The sequence below is a fragment of the Eubalaena glacialis genome, chromosome 11 (genome assembly GCF_028564815.1).
Source record: "Eubalaena glacialis isolate mEubGla1 chromosome 11, mEubGla1.1.hap2.+ XY, whole genome shotgun sequence".
Lineage (NCBI taxonomy): Eukaryota > Metazoa > Chordata > Mammalia > Artiodactyla > Balaenidae > Eubalaena > Eubalaena glacialis.
Window position 1 is genome coordinate 14998782 of NC_083726.1, and position 22915 is coordinate 15021696.

At 45.7% G+C, this 22915-nt stretch overlaps 1 protein-coding gene across 1 annotated transcript in view; it reads left to right on the forward strand.

The window, feature by feature from the left end:
- Positions 1-22915, forward strand: part of SYN3 (synapsin III) — a 451497-nt gene that overhangs the window by 373684 nt on the left and 54898 nt on the right. Inside the window, exon 7 of the mRNA XM_061204342.1 lies at positions 8844-8906. Within this exon, the coding sequence (XP_061060325.1) occupies positions 8844-8906 (63 nt within the window). The remainder of the gene's footprint in view (positions 1-8843; positions 8907-22915) is intronic.

Sequence of the window (22915 nt, forward strand, 5' to 3'; positions counted from 1 at the left end):
ATTCATCAAGTGATCTTACTTGGGGTATGAGGAAACTGGGTCACAGAGTGGCCAGTGAGCTGCCCAAGGGCTCATAAGCATAGGTGTCAGAGCTAGACGTGAAATCTGGGGACTTTCTGGCTCCACAGCTCGTGCTGCTCACCGTGTCCCAAGAGGCTTGGTTATTACAGTAGCCAGTCATGTCCTAATGAGTCTGCTGGCCTCCACCTACCCTCTTCAACAAAGTCAATGAGTAGACACAGTTCTAGGCACATGGAAGCCCTCGATGATGGATAACATGATTTTCCAGAAGCAGCAGCAGGACAGTGGGCTCCGGCCAAATCCTATTTCTTCCCCTTTCTTGCTAAGTGATCCTAGGCAAGAAACTTCACCTCTCTCAGCCTTCATTTCCTTGTATATAAAATGGGACTAAACATAGGAGCTACCTCATAGAAGTGTCAAGAGATTTAAATGAGGTGATATATGTAAAGTGCTTAGCACCATGGTATACTGTAAGTGCTCCAAAAATGGGAACTGTTGTTAACACAGCCTCCAGAAGAGTCTTCCTGAACCTGCTTTGTCTGTGTCTACCCTCTGCACCCATACCCTCAATGGCTGCCCAGTGCCCACAGAATACATCCTAAATTCCTTCCTCTGGTGTAAGGGCCCCCCAAGCTTGCCACTGCCCATATGTTCACCCTAATTCCCACTGCTTCCCCAGCAAGCCTCTACACAAACCAACTTTATTAACAGCTTTTCCCCAAATTCTGTCTGACTCTGCCTGTATGTGTGTGACATCTCTCCCTGTCATGGAAGGCTTTGTGTAACACCCATCCAACAAATACACTGCATACACAGTCTACTGTATGCCAGGCCTTGGATGGAGCCTGGAGATACAGTAGTAAACAAAACATGCAAAGCACCTTGTTTTGTCAGAGCACCTACAGGGGAGTTGAGAGGTGGACACAAAAGAAATAAACGTGCAATTACAAACAGTGGCTATCTCTATGAAGGGAGAGTTCACGGTGTGATAAAGAAGACTACAGGAAACACCTACTTGAGACCAGTGGCCAGGGAAGCACTCCCTCGGGATAGAGCATTTCAACTGAGACCTCAAGTACGAAAAGGGGTGGCCTAGAAGAGTGCTAGGTAGAATCTTTCAGAGAAAAGGGGCAGCATGTGCAAAGACCCTGTGGCTGGAGGGAATGTGGCCCATTCGGTAAAGAACTGAAAGGCCCATGGGTTGGAACATAGCTTGTAGACAGAAGTTGGGGTGGGGAGGAGGGAGAAACACAGATTGAAGCAGAGGAGGTAGGCAAGAACTAGATCAGGCAGAGCCTAAAGGCATGGAATGGAGGCCCAGCTCCTCCTTGAAATCTCCCCAGTTGTTTTTGGTCCTTGATTTCCTCCTCCAGACTCTTCCAGGCCTTGCTTTCTCCATCACTTAGCCAGGACCAGACACTACGTATTTAAATCTCCAGAGAGTCACGAATGTAGAAGGAAGTGCCTCCTTCACTGGGAAACTGCACCGGGCCACTCAGGTCCCAGCTCTCCACTTCCCGGGCTCATACTGCCCTGACTCCAACCCCCCAAGAGAACGCCCAGCATGAGCACTGGGCCACCCCCACTTATTTTGGTTTCTTGGGAGACTTTTTGAATAGGGCCCTTATCAGGGTGGGGATCTCTGGTTTCAAAAATTGATCTGCCCCTTCTAACAGGATGTCAGGTCTCTCACGCCATTGGGCAGTGCTGAACTCTGGAGCACCCGGGGGCATGTGAGCGGGGACAGGGAGCCTGTGAGAGACTGGTGCAGGCCTCGACATCCCCAGGGGAACTAAATAAAGCTATTGTTGGGAAGGGAAGAGAGAAAATAGCCGACAAGATGTTTTTTGTTCTCCGTGACCTGTCTGTGTTCGGGGAGGGGCTGGCATGTTGCAGATGAGTGGAAATGAGAGTGGCCTTTGAAACCCATTTGAACAGCTTGGGGAAGGAAAGGGGAAAAGTGGGAAGAAGACCTGGGTGGCAGTGGAGAAGTTCTACCATTTCTTAACTGCCTGACCTTGACAGATGTCTTGCCTCTGATTCCTTATCTATCACATGGGGAAAGGGAAGAATGCTCACATATATAAAGTGCCTAGAACCATCCCTGGCCCTTATGAGACACTCAATAAGTGTAGCTGTCATTAGCCTGGGAGAGCATGTGGTGGGTAGACTCACCCAGTGTGCAGTACCATGGACATTCCTTGAGCTCTAACAAATGACTTTAGAGACCTATCAGAATGTCTCCAAATTCTGCTGATTCTACCCTTGAAAAGCTTTTGGCCTGGCCACTAGATATTAAGATGTTAGTTTACAAGCTCATGTGTACAAAATATTTAGTGGTCTTCCTTGTAGTAGCACAGAGAGAGAAAGAAAATGACACAAATGTCCATTATAGGAAAATGGCCAAAGAATTGCAGCCCATGTACCCTGTGGAATATTGTGAAGTTATTAAAACTATTGGGTCAGGAGTGTAGCTACTGACATGGGGAAGGGGGTGCACATGGTGTGATGTGAAGTGAAAAGAGCCATTTCTAAAAAAACCTCAACCTCAACTGTATATGTGCATACACGTTTGCAAAGATGCAGCATAACGAGTGTTGGGCAGAAATCACCAAGAAGGTGAGATCAGTTACCTGGGCTGGGAAGTGGGGGAGGGATAGAAGAAAAAAAAAAAAAAAGATTTTGGCAAAATAGGAGAAAACTTATGGTGTAATGTTAAGTGAATAAACTTCAAATTCTATCTCTAATATTATCGCAGAATATCCCTTTTTTTTTTTTTTAATATTTCAGCTTACTTTTTTTTTTTTTAAACTTTGGGTTTATTTATTTTATTTATTTATTTACTTATGACTGTGTTGGGTCTTCGTTTCTGTGCGAGGGCTTTCTCTAGTTGTGGCAAGTGGGGGCCACTCTTCATCGCGGTGCGCGGGCCTCTCATTATCGCGGCCTCTCTTGTTGCGGAGCACAGGCTCCAGACGCGCAGGCTCAGTAATTGTGGCTCACGGGCCTAGTCGCTCTGCGGCATGTGGGGTCCTCCCAGATCAGGGCTTGAACCCGTGTCCCCTGCATTGGCAGGCAGATTCTCAACCACTGCGCCACCAGGGAAGCCCAGAACATCCCTTTTCTTACTTGGACATTTAAATGAGGATTATAAAGTGGGCCAAAGCAAACACTGATTTGACTAGATGATGAAGTCGTAGACAAAACTAGTCTTGAATTTCTAAGGTCATTTGAAGAAAATATTTCTATTTTTCAAAAGTGTCACTTGAAAAAAAGAAAAACTCTTGGGAGTGCCCCCACTCTCTCCACCATCCCCACCCCAGTCCAAGCCCAACCAGTGGCACTTTGTGTTGGTTGTAATCAATTCCAAATTGGTCTCTGGCCCTTCAGCCTCTCCTGATGCAATTTAACCTGCCCTCAGTGTACAGGTCACGCTCATGTCCCAGAACTGAGCTATTTCCCCAGCCCATTCAAGCAACCTAAATTCTTCCCTTCAGCTTTGAAGGCCCCCAGTAATCTGGCCTCACATTGCCTCTACCTCAACCCAACACCAGCCCGGAGCCTTGCCAGTTGGTTCTAAAAACAATGCTCTTCTCAACCAAAGCAAAACATGGCAAAGGAAACTCTCCCCTGGTATCAGGAAAATTCATTGCCTTAAACATATTCTCAAAATGCTTTCTTTGAAATATCTTACTGTAAATTCTCAGATTTTTCTAGATTGACTTTCTGTGTCCTGTAAATCCAGATGCAATTTCTACTCCCACTATTTTTGACAATTAATATGTTCCTCCAATTTCATTTAAGAGGGTTGGAGAAGGGCACTCAGTTCAAATATATCATTCCACTTAGCAATTATGTCCAAAATAACTTTATTGATGATAAACTCATATTAAGTATCATAAAATAAATCCTCCCTTCCTATGAGTCTTTGTTCATTAGAGCTCATGAAGAATCTATACACCTTTCATGAGAAGACCACAAGACTATACACGATTCAGCCCTTGAGGAATGCTGAGCCTTCCCTCCACCCAGCCACAAACTACTCATCCTTCAGAATCCTTCACTGAGTCTTCCTTTCCTATGGAGACTAGCTCATGACTCCACCTACCCAGACTTACCCACCATGCTGCTTGTTCTGCTCTTTCATTGCATAGCTCATCTCTCTAAGATAGGAAATCTTGTCTCAGTCTTCTGTGTGTCCTGCACAGCATGAAATACAGAGCCAGCCACAGAGTTCTCATTCAGTTAGTGCCCACTGAATTGGTTAGATTTAATATTATTTTATTGATTCTTATGATTAGGGAGAAACATTTATTGTATCCCAGAGATGCATATCCCTAGGGAAGTGTGCCTGGGTAGAGAGAGGGCTTGATTAGGAGTCAAAACACATGAGCTTGACCGGTTCTCCAGTTGTGTGGCATGAAAACAATCACTTCACTCTTTGGGCTTCAGCATCTAAGAGGACACATGTATTAGTTTCCTATTGCTGCTCTAACAAATTTAGCAGCTTAAAAGAACACCTCTTTATTATCTCACAGTTATGTATATCAGACATCTGGGATGGCATGACAAGGTTCTCTGCTTAGGACCTCAGCCAGCTGAAACCAAGGTGCTGGCATGCTGTATTTTCCTCGGGAGCTCAAGGTGCTCTCCCAAGTTCATTCTTGGTATTGGCATAATTCAGTTCTTTGCAGCTGTAGGTCTGAGGCCCCCAGTTCCTTGCTGGCTATCAGCCAGGGGCTGCCTTCAGCTCCTGGAGCCGGAATGGTATGTTGAGTCTTTCTCATGCTTTGAATCTCTCTGCCTTCCTCTTCCGCTGCCAGCCTGAGAAAATTCTCTGCTTTTAAGGGCTCATTGTAATTTGATTAAGATAATCTCCCTATTTTAAGGTCACCTGTGCATATAATAGAACAATCGTTGTATGACAATCTCATCACATTCACAGGCTCCAGAGATTAGGGTAGGACATCTTGGGGAGCATTCCTAGAAATTCTACCTGCCGCATCATGGTAACATGGGGGATAGGCAAGTAGATTACTAAGGTTCTTACAGATTAAAATCGCCAAGCTTTAATCACCTCTGATGACTTGCTCTGGTGTAGCTCCCTGATCTTCCCTCATTGGACTTCATTTCATTCCCTCTCAGGCTATTAATCAAATACTGCCAAGCTAGAGCCTCTGCTCTCCTTCCTCCATCATCCAGCCTTCCTTTATCTCTCTCCTTGCCCCACAAAGCCAGAATCATCTCCTTCCTCCTCTCAATTCTACTTAACACTTTGATTTTGAACCTCCACTTGGTGCTAAGCAGCTTTACATTCTTTATGTCATTTCTTCTTCCCCCAGTTATCCTGTGAGTTGGTCATTATTGTCCCCATTTTGCAGATTAGAGCACTAAGGTTCAGAGAGGTTAAATATCTAGTCCAAGGTCAAACAGAGAGTAAGTTTAACTCCAACGTTCAATTCTTTCCAGTACCTGTCAACGTGTGGCGAAATGATCAGGCTGGGAGGGATGGAGAGGAAGAGAGAGCACAACGTTTCCCCTCACCTCAGGCTTCACCTTAAAATGCGATGGAGATGAAGCCCCAGTAGTGACCTGGGCAGTTCTTGGACTGCTGGGGGCGGGGGGGTCGATATCTAGGGTCTGTGGGTGAATGGCTGGGTGTGACGATGCTGCCGGGGAACAACAGCCACTTGGTGAAAATGCGCCCATTCATTCCACTTCATATCCCTTGGGTTGGTAAAATTTAAGTCTTTCAACCTCAAGTGTTGGGATCTCTTTTCCTGTCCGTGAGAGCATAAGTGGGTACAACCACTTAGGAGAGCAATTTGGCAATATCTAGCAAAGCTGAGACGAGCATTGCCCAACCCTAGCAATTCTGCTCCGGTGCGTGTGCCCTGGAGAAATTCCCCTACTAGTATTGTTTATAATTGGAAAAAACAGAAATCACCTAAATGTTCATCAGCAGGAAATGAACGAATGGCGAAGTGTTCATAAAGTGGAATACTTTGCAGTAGTTAAACATGAATCTGAGCTATATACATCAACATACATGAGCCTCACAAACATAATGTACCCCAAAGTTGTAGAAGAATAGATTCTTTTGGCGGGGGTGGGGGGGTTCCCTGGTGGTACAGTAGTTAAGAATCCACCTGCCAATGCAGGGGACACAGGTTCGATCCCTGGTCCGGGAAGATCCCACATGCTGAGGAGCAACTAAGCCCATGTGCCACAACTACTGAGCCTGTGCTCTAGAGCCCGCGAGCCACAACTGCTGAAGCCCGCGCGCCTAGAGCCCGTGCTCCACAACAAGAGAAGCCACCACAATGAGAAGCCCACGCACCACAAAAAAGAGTAGCCCCCACTCGCCGCAACTAGAGAAAGCCCACACGCAGCAACGAAGACCCAATGCAGCCAAAAATAAATAAATAAAATACATTTTTAAAAAAGCTTATGTATTTAGATTTTTTAAAAAGTAGAGTGTCAAATTTAAATTATTTTAAAAAAGAACAGATTCTTTTAATTTTTAGGGGAGTATAGTTGCTTTACAATGTTGTGTTAGTTTCTACTGTACAGCAAAGTAAATCAGGTATATATATACATATATCCCCTCTTTTTTAGATTTCCTTCCCATTTAGGTCACCACAGAGTACTGAGTAGAGTTCCCTGTCCTATATAGTAGGTTCTCATTAGTTATCTATTTTATACATGGTATCAATAGCGTATATATGTCAATCCCAATCTCCCGATAAGAATAGGTTCTTTTGATGCCACTTACATAAAGTTTAACATGTGTAATGTATATTGACTGGGAATCATATGTAATAGTTAAAATATGAATAAATACAAGGAAATCTGGTAAGAAAGAAGTACATCAGGGGCTTCAACTGTTTGGACAATGGCTTATTTCTTAAGCTAGATAATGTCCACAATATTGCTCTTTAAGTTTTCTTTCATATGTGAAATATTCCATAATAACCCTTAAACTGACAAGTAATTACTGCCAGGAATTGCTTACCACTTATAACATTAAGTGGAAAGAGCAACGAGCAAAATTGGGTATGCACTATACTCCCAATTTTGTGAGAACAGAACAAATCAAAAGAAAAAATTTAGATTAAAATAAAAAAACAATCATCAGATAATACACCAAAACTGCTCAAATTTTGAGGGTGATTTTTATTGTCTTCTTTGTACATAACAGCATAGAACTTTATTATATTTTACAAACTTTTTATAATGAGTACATATTGCTTTTGGAATCAAAAATAAATACTGCCTTTTTTTTAAAAGATGCATTTGTTAACTCTAGACACCAGGATATGATAAATTTTAGCCTGAAATCAGGGAGGAAATTTTTTATTCGGCATCTACTGCAGGAAGCCCTTGTACTAGATCTTAGAGGAAACCATTCACATCAGGCTTGAAGTCTGACAGACCTAAGTTCAAGAGCCAGCTCCACCCTTTCCCAGCAACTTCCTTGAGTCTCAATTTTCTGCCTGTGAAATGGTAACAAGAATACCTTCCCTGCTCGCCTCATGGGACCATTGTGGCGGTAAAATGAGATGAGGTCCATCCAGTGGGATTGTGACCCACAGCAGACCCTTCTGCCGCAGCTGCAGCCACTCCTAAGTGTCAGACTAGGTGCTGGGCACCAGGAGGGAAGAGCTGGGTTCCTCCTCTCAAAGCGTCCAGAGTGTCGGGGGGCAATCCAGAACAGAGCGACAGGCACCAGAAGAGACAACTGCACAGCACAGAGAGTGGGACGTGATTACCTCTGGCTAGGGCTGACTCAAGTCAGAGGAGTGGTATTATTGCTAAATAGCGAGAAGGGATAACCCTTGCCCTCAAGCAACTCCAAATATACTTCTAGACACCAAGCAAACCCATCGCAAACAACATATGAACAGAATAAGGAGGAAATGCATAGCCTAGGTTCAAACCTGGTCCCCTCACTTGCCAGCTGAGTAAGCGTGGGCATGGGGAGCACCTAACCATTTGAGCCCCTCTCCTCCTCTGTATCATAGGGAGAGGCATGCATGCCTCGTAGGTCTTGCTCAGAGGACTGATTAAGGCACAGATTCCGTATCGAGCACCTTCCCTGGGTCAGGCAGTGTTCTAATTGCTGGGGATGCAACAGGGAACCAACCAGGACAGGCTGCTGCCCTGTTGCTCTCTGAAGGAGATGATCCGGGGCAGTTGCTCAGCACAGCACCCACACAGCGCAGCCCATAAATGCTTGTGCTGTAGCATGACCACTATCATTAAGAAAACTCACAGCGTGGCCTGGAGAGAGCTTGGGGGAGGGAATGAGAGTTTCCAGATACAAGAAGGTGTTGTCGGGAATCACGCAAGGCAGAGCCAAGACAGGAATATTTAAGCTGCCATTCACTGAGTGTTTACAATGTAAAGCCTTCACATGTAATAACTCATTTAATCCTCACAGCAACCCTGTGGGATGGATACTCATCATCCCTGTTTTACAGATGAGGACCCTGAAGCACAGATCCATGTGGTAGCTTATCTGAGGTTGCACAAGTGGTAAAGCCAGGATTTGAAGCCAGTCAGTTTGCTCTACTCTACTTTCTCCCCAGGTTGGTGGATGCCCCGGGCAGGCTGGTTTTAGGAGCTTGGGGCTTTGGAAGCTGAAAGCAATGGCATTTAGGGTGTTTAAGCCACAGAGGGATGACCATCTGTCCAAGCATCCTTTTGGGGATTGCTGGTGATATCAGATGACCATATCTTTCTACAGGACAGGCAGTGACCATTGTCTTGGTGGTGATGCTCTGGGATGCTAATGAGTAATTTCTTCTTGTCTCTTTCAGCTCACAGCCCCACACTTCCCTGTGGTGGTCAAGCTGGGACATGCCCATGCCGGAATGGGAAAGGTATGAGAAGCAGCTCTTCCACTTATGTTAATACTCACACGGCTTCCCCAGACTACCTGTTCTCCTCTCCCTGTATCCCCCATCACCCCCACCTGAGCCCAGCCACCCAGATCAGAGTATTAGAGGAGACCAAAATTCACTCCCTCTCCTCCCCAACCCACCTTTCTCTGAGCTCCCACGGAGCATCTCTCCAGCTCAGGCCATACTAGCCAAACCCTACCTGGCTAATTGTTTACTGTCATTGTGAATTCAGAGAAATAGATGTAAAGCATTTTGCAGATGGTGATTCTTCTGTTCCTGTCATCATCTCCACAGCTACATGTAAGCTCATGTCTTACGCATCTCTTTATCACCTGCAGCGTTAACACCCAGAAGGTGGCAAATGCATATGGCTCCCAGGAGGAAGCCCCTGGAGTCAGTTTCTACAAAAGTAAATAACATATTTTACATAGTCACAGTTGACGCTGTTACCGAACCAAACTTGGGTCCGCTCACCCGCGTGCAGTAAAGCCAATCTACTGACACTGGGTTGTGGTGAAGGAAAGTGCAGCTTTTACTGCAAAGGTGCCAATACAAGGAGGACGGGTGGCTCCTGCTCTAAAACCCCGAACTCCCCCTGAAGGGCTTCAGCAGAGCATTTTTAAAGGCCAGGTGAGGGCGGTGGTCGCAGGGAATGTGATCAGCTCATGCACAATTCTCTGATTGGTTGATGGTGAGGTAACAGAGTGGTTAACATGATCAATCCTTAGGCACCAGTAGGTCTGGGGACTCCTGATCATCAAATAGTTCATTTCTTCCATTTGGTGGTGGTTTTAGCATCTGTAAAACAACTCAAGAAGTGTGCATCAGATACTATCATCTAGGTCCTTCAGAGAGGAGCTACAGCAGAAGATATGGGAGAGGGGTCTGTCCCGGGAAGGCCTTATAGGGTCCTGCTCGGTTACAACATATTATGACAAATTGTACTGGTCAGATTTTTACAGTTGCAAGTGTAGAAACGCAAATCAAATTAGGGGGCAAAAGATAATTCATTGGTTCAAGGATCAGGAAGTCTGGGATAGTTCTTGATAGATTCAGGCAGAGCTGGATCCAGGAGCTCAAATGATATCAGAGCTCTTGGCTCTGTTTATCTCTACTTGGTGTTTCTTCAGATAGTCGAGATAGATGGCTGTGGGTGGCCCATTCTGGTCCCTAAGCTCACCGTCCCAGAGGAAGAATGACCCTGTCTCTTTCCAGCATCTCTGTATAAATCTCATAGAGGGATACTGATCAGTGCTCGGGCTTCTGGAGATTTACTCCTAAATAAGGGGAGTGGGGATGGGGAAGTGTCGGGGGCTACCACAGGCCACCTCTCAAGCTCCTGGCTCAAACAGAACCGTGTGAGAACATGTGGATCTCAGTGCCTGCCATCCCCATTGGAGGGACCTGAGCCCATGCACAAGGCCCAGCCCGGGCATCCTAGATAAAGGGCAGCAGGGGCCAGTAGAAACCTTGCTTTGTGTAGGCCCAGCCCAGCCATCCCTGCACCTTCGTTCTTCCCACCCCATTATGCCTTCTGCATCACCTCCTTCCACCTAAACTCCATCCCCTTCAAGCAGCAAAGGATGGAAAGGGTCAGGCAGGTCAGGGCGTGACCTCAGCTCTGACCTTTGTGTGAAAGGTTGCCATCTAACTTCTCTTGGCCTCCTCATCTGACAAATGATGATACTTTTTTTTTATTGAAGTCTAGTTGATTTACAATGCTGTGCCAATCTCTGCTGTAGAGCAAAGTGACTCAGTTATACACATATAGACATTCTTTTTTCATATTCTTTTCCATTATGGTTTATCACAGGGTAATGAAGGTAGTTCCCTGTGCTATACATTAGGACCTTGTTGTTTATCCATTCTAAATGTAATAGTTTGCACAAACAATGATACGTCTTAAAACCACCTTTAAAACGAATCCTTGTCTATTATATCTCAGTAAAACTGGAAGAAAAAAAAAATTTTAATCCTCCCACCATACTACCTCTCCCTAAAAAGGACACATTGTGAGGGCAGAGATTTTTACCTGTTTGCCCACTACTGCACCTACGGCTCCGAATGGCTCCTGGTGTACCCTAGCCCCTCAGTTTGTTGGTCGAGTGGATAAATGAGTAACTCCCTCTTCAGATGCCACCCTAAGTCTGCTCCCCACTGCCTGTTCTCCCAACCCCTCCTCCATCCCCTAGCATCTGGCTATAGCTCCCTCCTCTCCTGAGGCTGCCCTCCCCATGGTCCTCAATGACCCTCTGCCGCTAATTCAGCTGTCACTCTTCTGTCCATAGCTGAATGTACCTTTCTGTATCATTTAAACCTGCTGGCCGTCCTTTCTGCCCTGAAACTCATGCCCCTCTCCTGGCTCTCTGCTCTCTCTCTGACCCCTCCGTCACAGTCTCCTTCAAGCGCTCTCCTTCCTGCTCCATCTTTAGCCGCATCTGTTCCATCAGCACACGCTGTCTGAGCTCTCGTCTGCTCTTTCAGCCTCAGCTCCCATCTACACACCAGCAGCCCCTCGGTCACATTTCCTGTGCAGAGCATCAGGCTCTTATACCCAGTTACCGCCTCTACACCTCCACTGCGTGCCCCGTGGAAACCTCAGACGCTAAACTTCCCAGACCATGCCCATTTTGTTTTCAGACAGCCCGCCCTCCTTCCTCATTTTTATCCTCCTCCTCTTCCTGGGACCATCTCTACAACAGGAACCACCAGTCCCTCCATTGTCTTGAAACAGAAATCTGGGAGTCCTCTCCCCTCCCCTGTGTCCAGACGGTCATCAAGTCTTGTCACTTGCCCTTTTGTTAATGTTTCTCAAACCTGTCCCTTTCTTTCCGCCTACTGTCACCATCTTGGACAGTTTTGGTAAAGTTAGAGGGTTCCCAAGAATTAAATTCCGTTTCTAAAGCTTAAAATAATCCCAGACAGGAAATAAAAAGAAGGAAATACTTAAAGAGACTGACGCAATGTCGGGGGAGGGGATGCCTCTGAGAAACTCAAGCCCAAAAGGAACTCCCAGAACATGGAAAGGAGGCCACATCTCCGAGGATAAGAAGTGTCACCCGCTGGAATAAACTGAGGTTTGCAAAAATGCTGAGATCAAGGGGAAAGGACTTTTCTCCTTCTGTCTGGAATGAGAAAAGTATCAGGAACGGCCTGGACATGCCGACTGAGCAAATGATGTCATATTCATGGCTGAGGGGGAGAAAAACAGAACGGTATCTTCTACAGTACTTCCACCTTCTCTCCAGAAGGAAGATTGTCTGCCTGGAGAGAAGCAAGGAGAACATTTCTAGGAGGAAACTGGTGAAGAGGCTGTCAATTAACTCAGTCTTACTGGAAATCCACCCAGGATCCCATGATTGAAATTCCTGGCCCTCCTCAATTATATTTTGCTTCTCTGTTCACACATATTAATTCGTACCTACTCTGTGCTAAGAATCGGAGGATGAATAGGACCCAGTCCTTGCTCTCAAGAAACTGAGGAGACAACCACATAAGTAAATAAGTATAAGATGTGCTGAAGATCTGATAGAAAGCTGTGCAGGGAGTGTGGAGATTGAAGGAAGGAGCTTAATTCCACCTAAGGGATGGAAAGAAGTTCCCTGTCAGGATAACTACGTGGTTTGGTGTGCCTGGAGATTTAAGGAATTCTAACAAACAAGAAAGACTCGAAGACAAGAGATGGACCAATACCCACTTTATTAAAACAAAGAATAGTGGATGTCACAAGGCACAGAAATCAAAATATAGTGAAACGCTGTGCAGTGTGGGGAGCACTTAGATAGTTAGGAGGTAATCATGGGGCACACCAGGAGTTCTAAGAAACCAGTAAGGCTAGACCAATTTAAGAGGGTGATGTTCTTCCCCCAGGGGCATTTGGTCATGTCTGGAGGCAGTTTTGGTTGTCACAACTGGGGGTGAGGGAAGTGCTAGGGACATCTGGCATCTACCCGGTGGGAGCCAAGGATGCTGCTGAACACCCTAAAATGCCCCCTACAACAAAGAATTCTCCAGCCCAAAATGTCAAGAGCGTCAAGGTTAAGAAACCCTGGACAAAACTAATTTCATTTCCTTTGTTGAAAGTTTTACCAGATTAGAAACCAGAGGAAGCAGTGGTTATTATGGAGTTCAAAGTCTGTTCCAAAGGACTATGCTAAAGACTATTTTAGTCAAATACGAAAATTCCATGTTAAAGTAGGTTTTTAGTGCAGAACTTCTCAGAGTCGTAAATTTGCTCATATACCTCCTAGGGGTACAAGAACATAAAAACTTGTGCAGAATTTTCCAGATTTACCTGACTCAAGAAACTTTTCACCATTTTTTAATTGAGATGCGTGTCCTTTCCTTAATTTGTAAAAACTCTTCGCACATTAAGAACATTCATCCTTTGTCATACTTTGCAATGATTTTTCTCCATTTGACAGTTACATGTCCATTTTATTATTCAGTATTTAACCATTTTTAAAGGTTGTTTTTCAATTGTAGTCACATGTTTCCATCTTTGGGAGGCAGTTTGTTATAGTGGCTAAGGGTGTTGATTTGAATCTACTTGTTAGTTGTGAGACCTTAGGTTAAGTTACTTACCCTCCCCCACCCCAGTATCATCTTATGTAAAAGGAGGATATTAATAGTATCAACCTAATATGCTGGTTGTGAAGATTAAGAGACATTATTCATGTCAAACACATAGTTTAGTGCCTGGAACACAATAGGCACTCAATAACTATTAGCTGTCATTATTATTAAGAATGTTTGGACCTGCTCTGGGAACCCAAAATCCAATTGAAGTCAACAGGGGAGATGTGACCAAACAGCATCCTCTGTCAGAGACTTTATTTCATTTGGCTGCAAGTTCAATGTGAATCAGATGAGTAAGGAGTTGCCAAAAGCTCTAATCCATAAACACCTAATAAATAGGTGAAAATGGGCTCAACCTCATTCATCACTAGGGAAATGCAAATGAAAACTATGATGAGATGCCACTATATAACCACTAGACTAGCTCAAACTAAAAAGATTAATAATACTAAGTGTTGGCAAGGACATGGAACATTTGGAACACAAACACAGAGCTAGTGAAAGTGTCAATTGATACAACTGCTTTGGAATACAGATTGTTATCATCTACTAAGCTGAAGTTACACAGAAGTTCTTTTTTTAGGTATACCCAACCTAAATGCATGCGTGTGTGCTCCAGTGTTTATAGCAGCTTGTTCATAGTTGCCGAAATCTGGACACAGTCCATGTGTCCATTAGAAATAGAATAGATAAATAAATCGCAGTATATTCAGACAAATGGAAAATTTCCAGCAGTGAAAATGAATGAACTACAACTATATACAACAACGTGCATGAATGTCACAAATACACCATTGAATGAAATAAGTCAGATACAAAAGGATGCCTATTTATATGATTTCATTTATATAAAATTCAAAACCAGGGAAACTAAACTATAGTGTTAAGTGGGATACATATTAAGGTGATAAAACTTTTAAGAAAAGCAAGAAAATTACTACCATAAAAAAATAGAAGTTACCTTTGTGGAGGAGGGAGGTGTGGTCATTGGGATGCAGCAGGAGTCGTCCAAGTTCTAGTTCTTGACTTGGGTAGTAGTTATGTGGATGTTTGCTTTGTGATTGACGACTCATTGAACTGTCATTTTTATACTGGGCAATTCTCCATGTGTGTTATATTTCAAAATAAAATAAGGTTTTTTAAACCTTGTTTAGGACATATTAATGGAGATCTGATTTCCAAAATAAAGTGAGAGTCCTGCACTGCACTGATTCCTCCATGGCTAGAACATTGTTTTAGGTTCTGGGCTGTAAACCAGTTCTGGATGTTTGAAAGAGCCATTGACACATGAGTATGTCCAGGGGAAAATGAACTGAGCAATGGAGGGCAGAGGCATCCAGGCTAGGAGGGCTAGAGACAGGGTAGCCACCGTCCCCAGAAACTTGGAGAATTGTCCTGGGAAGGTAAGCTGGGCTGCTTCTATATAACATGTAGCAGCCAAAAATGGGACCAAGGTCAGGGGGAAATGCATGAGGGTTGTGTTGAAAGAGCAACTTTCTAACAATCAGAGGTGAATATTAATGGAATGAAGAGCCCCTTTGGGTAGGAAGTTCTCATCAATGCAGAATTGGAGCAAAGATGAATACTTACTGGAGAGTTTCAAGGGAATTTAAGCATTATGTGAGATTCTTAGCCTGAGATGTTTGAACCCCGTAAAACTGAGACACATCTGCGTATGTTTATGTGTGGATAGGATATGAATGTTTTGGGGGGGGAAAGAGTCCATAGCTTCTTTCACCTTTTCACAGGGGCCCATGACCCTCCCAAAGTTTAACATACCCTGAAGGTGACTGCTGCAGTATCTTCCAATGAAAAGAATCTGTGGTTTTGATCAATACTATGAGCGGTCTATTGAAAGGAGTGGCATATCTGTTATTATCATAGAAGTCAAGTTCAAGGCCAACTGCCAGTATAGTGTGGAGGTAGCGTTTGTAGACTCTGAAAGCGTGTTTCTGGTTTGAATCTGGATTAACCATTTACTGGTTGTGTGTCCTTGGGCAAGTTGCCTAACCTCTCCGTGCCTCAATTTCTTCATCTCTACTATGGGGACAATAATCTCCCTCCTGGAGTTGTGATGATGATAGAATCAATCAGCCCAGGCTTAGGAAGGTGCCTGGTCAACACTCAGTGAATGGGAGCTTTAAAAACTCACTACAAACATAAACTATTACTCTGATTACTTAACTGCTTATCGCAACTAAGATGAGTTAAGCGGTGGCTCATAATAGACAAAAAGGGGAGGAGAATTAAATTCTGGGTAAATTCTTAAAGTAAGGAAAACAGGATTCCAGCATTCCCAGGAGAGGCCAAGATAACACGCAAACCCCACCCTGGGAGTCACCTTATCCTTGTTTCATAAATTCACAGACTTTCGGGACTTAAGTCCCAGCACCCCACTTAAAAGATAAGAACCTGAGGCCCCAGAGAGGAGAAGGGTCTTGCCCAAGGCCGCATAGTGAGGAAGCATCCCCAGTAACAGAACAGGAAGGGAAAGAAAATCCTTTGAGATTATTCAACCCCATTGCATACTTTACAGATAAGAACAGTAGTAGTAATAATAGCCAGAATAATAATAAAAGCTAATGCTCTATGGAGTTTACTCTGTGCAGACACTGTTCTAAGTGCTTTATAAATTACTCATTGACTCCTATCCTCATAACCACCCTATGAGGAAGATACTGTGGGTATCCCCACTTTTCAGATGAGGAAACTGAGGCACAGGGAGTGAGGGGTGGAATGGGGTTCAACCCTGGGCGGTCTGGCTCTGGCTCCTAAGCTCAGTGAGAGGTAAAGGGCACTGCCACGGTCACAGGTTAATAAGCCCAGATGCGGGCTTGGCCAGGGTTTGTTGTTCTACTAAGAGGAGCCCGGAGTGATGAGGGACAGGGATGAGGCGCCCTGGCAGACAGCCTGTCTGTTCTGGGGGGACGAGGTGGCAGCTCCTAAATGCACTGTTTTCCAGCCGCCCCGGCGTCTTGCACACCCCTGCTTGGCCAGGGCCGCTGCTGTCATCAGCTCCCAGCGACCTGGACTCTGCTGTCTTCCCTCGGGCTGACTCACTTAACAAGACTTCCCAGCACTGGCCACTTTTTAAAGTGGGAGTAGGTGGCCAGATAACACGGTAATGGAGAGAAAGGGCTAGAAAATGAGCAAATGGGGGAATGGAACCCAGGGGAACAGTTAAGAAATCAAGTGCTCCCCAGCACCTGGGAGATCACCAGGGAGGAAAGTCACTCTGTGTTTCATGCTGAGTCAAGTGAGAGCGGGGGAGAGGCTCCAGCCTGCAAGGCGTGCCGGGGAAGCAGTGTTCACGGGCCGCTGCCAAGTTGTGTAGGAGGAGAGGAGAGAGGGACACACACTCCCTCCAGCAGCCTCCCTCTCAACTCCACCACCCACCAAGTCCCCCCCCACCCAGATGACCACTGCCTCCTTTACTCTCTGCTTCTCTTGAACAAAATGGGCCCTTAAGGGGCTTCCATCTGTCCTTTACACCTTAGTGAAAATTGTAAACACTGTGCCCTGCTTCTCAGAGCCTCTGGCATGAGGTTGCCCTCTCTATAAGCACAATAAATACTCTTGATCCTCATTATTCATGGATTCTGTATTTCTGAATTCACCTACTCACTAGGAATATATTCGTCACCCCAGAATCAATTCTCATAGGTTTTCGTGGTCATTCACAGACATGTGCAGAGCGGTGAATAATTTGTGTGTTCCTTCCCAACTGATGTCGACCAGGAAACACTCTTCTTGTTTCAACCTGTAAACAAGTGTCCTCTTCTTGGTGTATTTAGTGCCACACTTTTGCATTTTTGTCCCTTGTATTGGTGATTTCATTGTTTAAAATGACTCCCAAGCATAGGGCTGAAGCGCTGTCTGATGTTGCTAACCCCAAGCAGGCTGTGATGTTTCTTACGGAAAAAAATGTATGTGTTAGATAAGCTTCATTCAGATATGAGTTATGGTGTTGTTGGCTATGAGTTCAATGTTAATGAATCAACCATATATATTAAATAAGTTGTCTTTAAAAGGAAGCACACATAACAAGATTATATATTGATGAGTTGATGAAAATGTGACCATAGGCTTGCAGGAAACGAACCCTAGGAGCAGTGGTTCAGGATTTGCTAATTCAGTGTTTGCTGCAAAGTTACAGAACGTAACTACTGTGAATAATGAGAATGGACTCTGTGTGTGTGTGTACATATGTGTATATATCACACACACAAACACACATATTCTGTAAAGAGTCCTAAGGGCCTCTTTCTTCCTTTGGATGCCAAAATGCCACAGTTCTAAGCACAAACAGAAGTAAACTAAAACAGTTATTTCATGACTCTGTCCAGCCTGACATCTGTCATGTTGAAGATGACATCACCTGGATCATCAACTCGTTTTCCTTACGAGGGTTTAAGGCCGAGATCTCTACTGGTGACGCTTACTCTGCCAATCCCCGCGTATTTGCACCATCCTTGGTTGGCCTGGGTTCAGGAAACCTGGGTCCTCCCGCCAGCCTTGCACTCCCTGAGGCCCACAGTATCCACCTGGGCAAGTCATTTAAACACATAAGTGCAGGGTGCCCAATATGTCAAATATACACGATTTTCCTCACCAATCACTTGGGAGAGCTAGTGAGTAGAAGTGCATTTAAAAGTATGAAGCGCCACGTGAATGTGAGGTGGAGAGGTAAACGAAGAAGAGTGTGGGCTTTGGACTTAGACCTCACTGGGTTCTGATCTGGGCTCTGCCATCGGCTAGCATTGTGACCTGGTGCAAATTCCCTGCCTTCTCTGGGATAACTCAAAGCAGATCAGATGGGATGAACAAAGGTACACCAGCTGGTGCAACAGGATAAGTGCCTTCAACCTCTCCTCTAACCCTCAGAGGTGCCCTGAGAGCTATTTCTGATCCCAGCTTTCCAGAGGTTCCAAGAGTTGTTTTGCTTAAAGTCACAGGTAAATGACGGAAGCAGGATTCGAACTGAGGTTGTCAGGTCCTTCAGCTCTTTTCTTCCTGCTGCCTGGGACCCTCAGGAACGCCCTGGTGGAATCATCTCTTCCCATCATAAGGCGACCAGCCAACTTAATTGGAGAGTTGATTTATAAAGAATTTCACAGGGTTCCACCCAAGAAACATGTCCGTACCTTGGAGACGAGCACTGACCTTTGCGTATGAACTGCTCTTGTTGTCTGCTGGACTGATCTCACCCCAGGCCTGAAGCCAAGAATAAGAACCCTTGTGCAAGAGAATGGGAAGAAGAAAAGGAAGACTATCACCCCCTGGCACTATGTCTTAAAAACAGCGTACCCCCCAATCACTTACAGGCCCTGTTTTGTCAAGAGGGACAGAGACGCAGGAAGAGACTCACCTGGAAAGAATAAATTACCTGCTCTTGTGTGCACTGACCACACCGCTCCTCCATGGGAAACAGAATATTTTTGAGCTGACAAACATTGAAAAACAGTAGGACTTCCTTCTTCTTTTCTCTCCTTTCCTGGCAACGTCTGTTGACCCATCCTGGCATAGTATGCAAGAATGGCCAGAGAAGTCATTCCCTAGGAGTCTCCCCCAAAGAGGAGGGGGCACACATCGCCTGTCGGGGGGTACTCTGTATAATTTCCCACAACTTGATGACCAGCTCCATACTTTTCCCCCAACATTCGACAGTCACGTGCAATTTACAAAATTCATCCACACTGGGAGCCTGCTCAGGTTCCAGCAGTCTTTTGATGAGGGTATGGTTATCATGATACCCATTTAACAGCTGAGACCAGCAGAGATCGAGGAGGCGAAATGATTTGGCACAAGGTTGCACATTGTGTGCTGGGAAGGCTGCACATTCTTTCCCCTGGTCCTGGCACCCATGCCAAGGAGGGAAGCCTCCAGAGAGTTCTGCCAGCCCACCTGGAACACAGCCTGTGTGTCCACTGAGGTCTTCCTCAGCCAAAATGTGCAGGCGCAGCCCATTGTTACTATCAGCAGGCAGTAGAAGTGATGTCCTGAAACAAGCAGGTGCCACCTGTTCCCTGCAGTCGCGGCCCAGGCCAGCCTCCCACCCTGCTTCCTGCAGATGAGACCAGCCACACCTCTGGCTTCTTGGAAATAAATCTACTTGGAGGCAGCTGGCATTGTTGCCAACAGGTGGCAGCAGCAGGGTTGTTTGTGGGAGGAGGCCAGAGAAGGATGTAAACAGTGGGCTTACTGCGTTTTGGAGAGAGAAGAGAGTGTGTGTGTTTGGGGGCAGGGTGAGCAGACGTCTTACACACAGTTACCAGCATCCTCTACTTAGCCTCCAGACAAATGAACACTATTGGCAGAACCTGTCCTCTCACCTTGACTACTGGCCCCCAGCCCCAAGAAACCTTCACACCAACACTCTATCCTCCAGTAGTGAGGCCATAAGATGCAAGGGAGGCCATGTGGGACAGTGAATGCTGTTCAGGCTTTCCCATGTCATGACGCTCGTGGAAAATGGTTGTATTGAGGATTGAGTGGGTCGATGGCGGGGGCTACCAGCAGCTGAAGAGAAGAGCCTGGGACTTCCAGCCACTCTGAGGGATAAGGGAGCAGCCGCAAGAGCACCTATTGGGATGCGTTGGGTGATGAACCGAGTTGAGTGTAGCCCCTGAGTCAGACAGGCCTGAGCTCCTTGACAACCTTCTCTTCAAAGTGGGAACTTTGTAGAAGGACCAGCAGTCTCAGCGTCACCTGGGAGCCCCTTAAAAATGCAGAGCACAGACATATCCTCCGACCTGCTGAATCAGATGCTGCATTCTAACAAGATGCCCACTGACCCGCATGCTGCTCTACACGCCCAGAGGACGTGAACTCAGATGCTCACCGGGTCAAGATAGTTACCCTAATGAGTCAAGAGTCCAGGTGGGGACTGTGATGACCCGGAGAGCCCAGGCCAGCCTGCATGGGCAGCCACACACAACTCAGTCCCAGCCGGACAGAGCCCTGAGAGACTGTGCAGACCTGATCATCTGATTCTTTCATAAGCCAATTCTCTGGGTCTCTGATATGAATTCTCCTGATTTTAACATATTGAAAACTAATTTTAAAATCTTTTGAAACGCTGTACAGGCCGAGTAAAACACACCTGTAGTCCACTGAACACCCTGGGGCACCAGTTGGGTGCCTCCAACTTTAGACTCAGTGTGGTCTTACCCTCTCTTTACAGGGAGCCATGCAGCCTAATGGTTAATGCCACAGACTCTGCAACAGCCCCAGGAGTTCAAATCCCAGCCCGGCCACTTCCCAGGTCTATTCTATAGCCTTGGGTGAGCACTTGACTTGGAGTCTTTGTTTTCTCATCTGTAAAGTGGCCCTAATAAGTCTCCCTAATGGGTGAAGAGTTGCCCTGCAGCCTGACTGAGATAAAGCACTTTAAAAATCTGTGGATGCTTAAAGAGATGTTGATTCACTTCCTCTAGGGCCTAAATGCTCCCTCTACTTTCCAGTGCTTACAGATCACTGGAGACCTCGTTAAAATGCAGATTCTGATTCACTAGGCCTGGGTGGGGCCTGCCTGAAAGTCTCCATTTCTCACAAGCTCCCAGGCAGTGTCAGTGATGCTAGCCCCAGTCAGGTAGTCATGCCAGTCAGGGGTCAGCAGACTTTCTCAGTACAGGGCTAGATGGTAAACATCTTAACCTCTCTGGCCAAATGGTCTGTTGCAACTACTGGACTCCACCACTGTGGTATAAAAACATCCCTAGACAAGAGGTAAATGAATGCATGTGGCCGTGTTCCACTATAACTTTATGGACACTGAAATTTGAGTTTCATATAATTTTCATGTGTCATGGGATTATCATTCTTCTTTCAGTTTTTTTCCCCAGCCATTTAAAAACTATTCTTAACCCATGGACCTCACAAAAACCTACAGTCAGCCTCCCCCGCTGGATTATAAACTCTCTGGGTGCACAAGCTGCACCCACTAAGTCCACCTTTCCTCCTGACCCAGCCAGTGCCCTGGACAGCGGGAAGCCCCCTCCTTCACCCTGCACAGTGTACGGGGCCCTGGGAAGCTGAGGTGTTGCCTTTCAGAGCTGACACTTGTCAGGTGCCTCCCTTCCCTTCCATTCAATCTCACGGTCACACTTTAACTCTATAAACACACGGGCAAAAGAATCAGTGACCCAGAGCTCAATAACAACAGAAGGAGTTTTGATTTATTAAGGGGAAGAGCAAAGGAAAGGAACCAGCAAACTGATAAGCAGGATAATTAGGCAGTTCCCTAAACAGTCCATCAAACCCTCCGTTGTTCCCATCACTTCCCACCACCCCTTCCGACCCCTGGCAGCACGTGACCCAGGCAGCCAGGGCGAGGACATCCGTTGGACTCTGGGTCTCAGCCTTTGGAAGGATTGGGGGAGGGGCAAAGGCTTTTGAGAATTTGAGACCAGGGCTCTTGTGTTCATTCAACCAACATTAATGGATTTGGTGCCCAGCTGTTCTGAGTTAAGGATTCAGTAAATGTTTACTGAATATCTTGGCAAATGTTTATGAACATTTGTTATGTGCAAGGAATGGGCTAGACCCTGGGATGGAGGACTCTCGGTTAAGATCCAGACATGAAAAAGACATGGCTCCTGAATGCAGGAAATTTACCCACAAAAGACACAGGCTCACACTAGACCACAGTCTAGGGCAGTGCTTGCCAGACTACCTCCCACAGGCCAAACCCAGTCCTGGACCTGGTTTTGTTAATAAAGTTTTATTGTAACGCAGCCCTGCCCATTTGTGTACATATTGTCTATGGCTGCTTCCACACTATAGCATCAGAGTTGAATCATTTTCATGGCCTGCAAAGCCTAAAATATTTACCACTGTATCCTTCACAGAAAAAGTTCACCAATCCGTGGTCTAGTACCATGCTTTTCCAAATATTTGTATAGCAAACCCCAGTAAGTAATACATCCTGTAGGAGGAGGCAGACGATAAAATAAACAAATTAAACTGCAATATGTCAGGTGACGAGAAGGGCTCTGAAGGCAGAAACAGGTTAAGAGGGAGAGAACATGGTGGGGGCAGGGGCGTGGGGCGGTTATCAGGGAAGGCTTCCTGTGAAGTGGCATGTGAAGGAAGGAGAGAGTGAGCCACGTGGACACGTAGAGGAAGAGCATGACAGCAAAGGGGAGAGCATGCACAAAAGCCCTGGGGCAGGAGTGAGTGCTTGAGGTGAAAAGTGATGGAAGTAAGGCTGGTGAGTTGGGGAGAGGTGGTAGAAGGTCATGTAGACAACTGACTACAGTCAGAGCAGAATGAATAAACCCTATAGCAGAGATACAAGCCAAGCGCTGAGAAGGAGGTCCAGATAAAACTAAACCATGATGGAGGGGGAACCTCCACTGATTTATTAATTTGTCCAAAAATCACGTCTTGTAAGTGTGTGTAGGGACTGT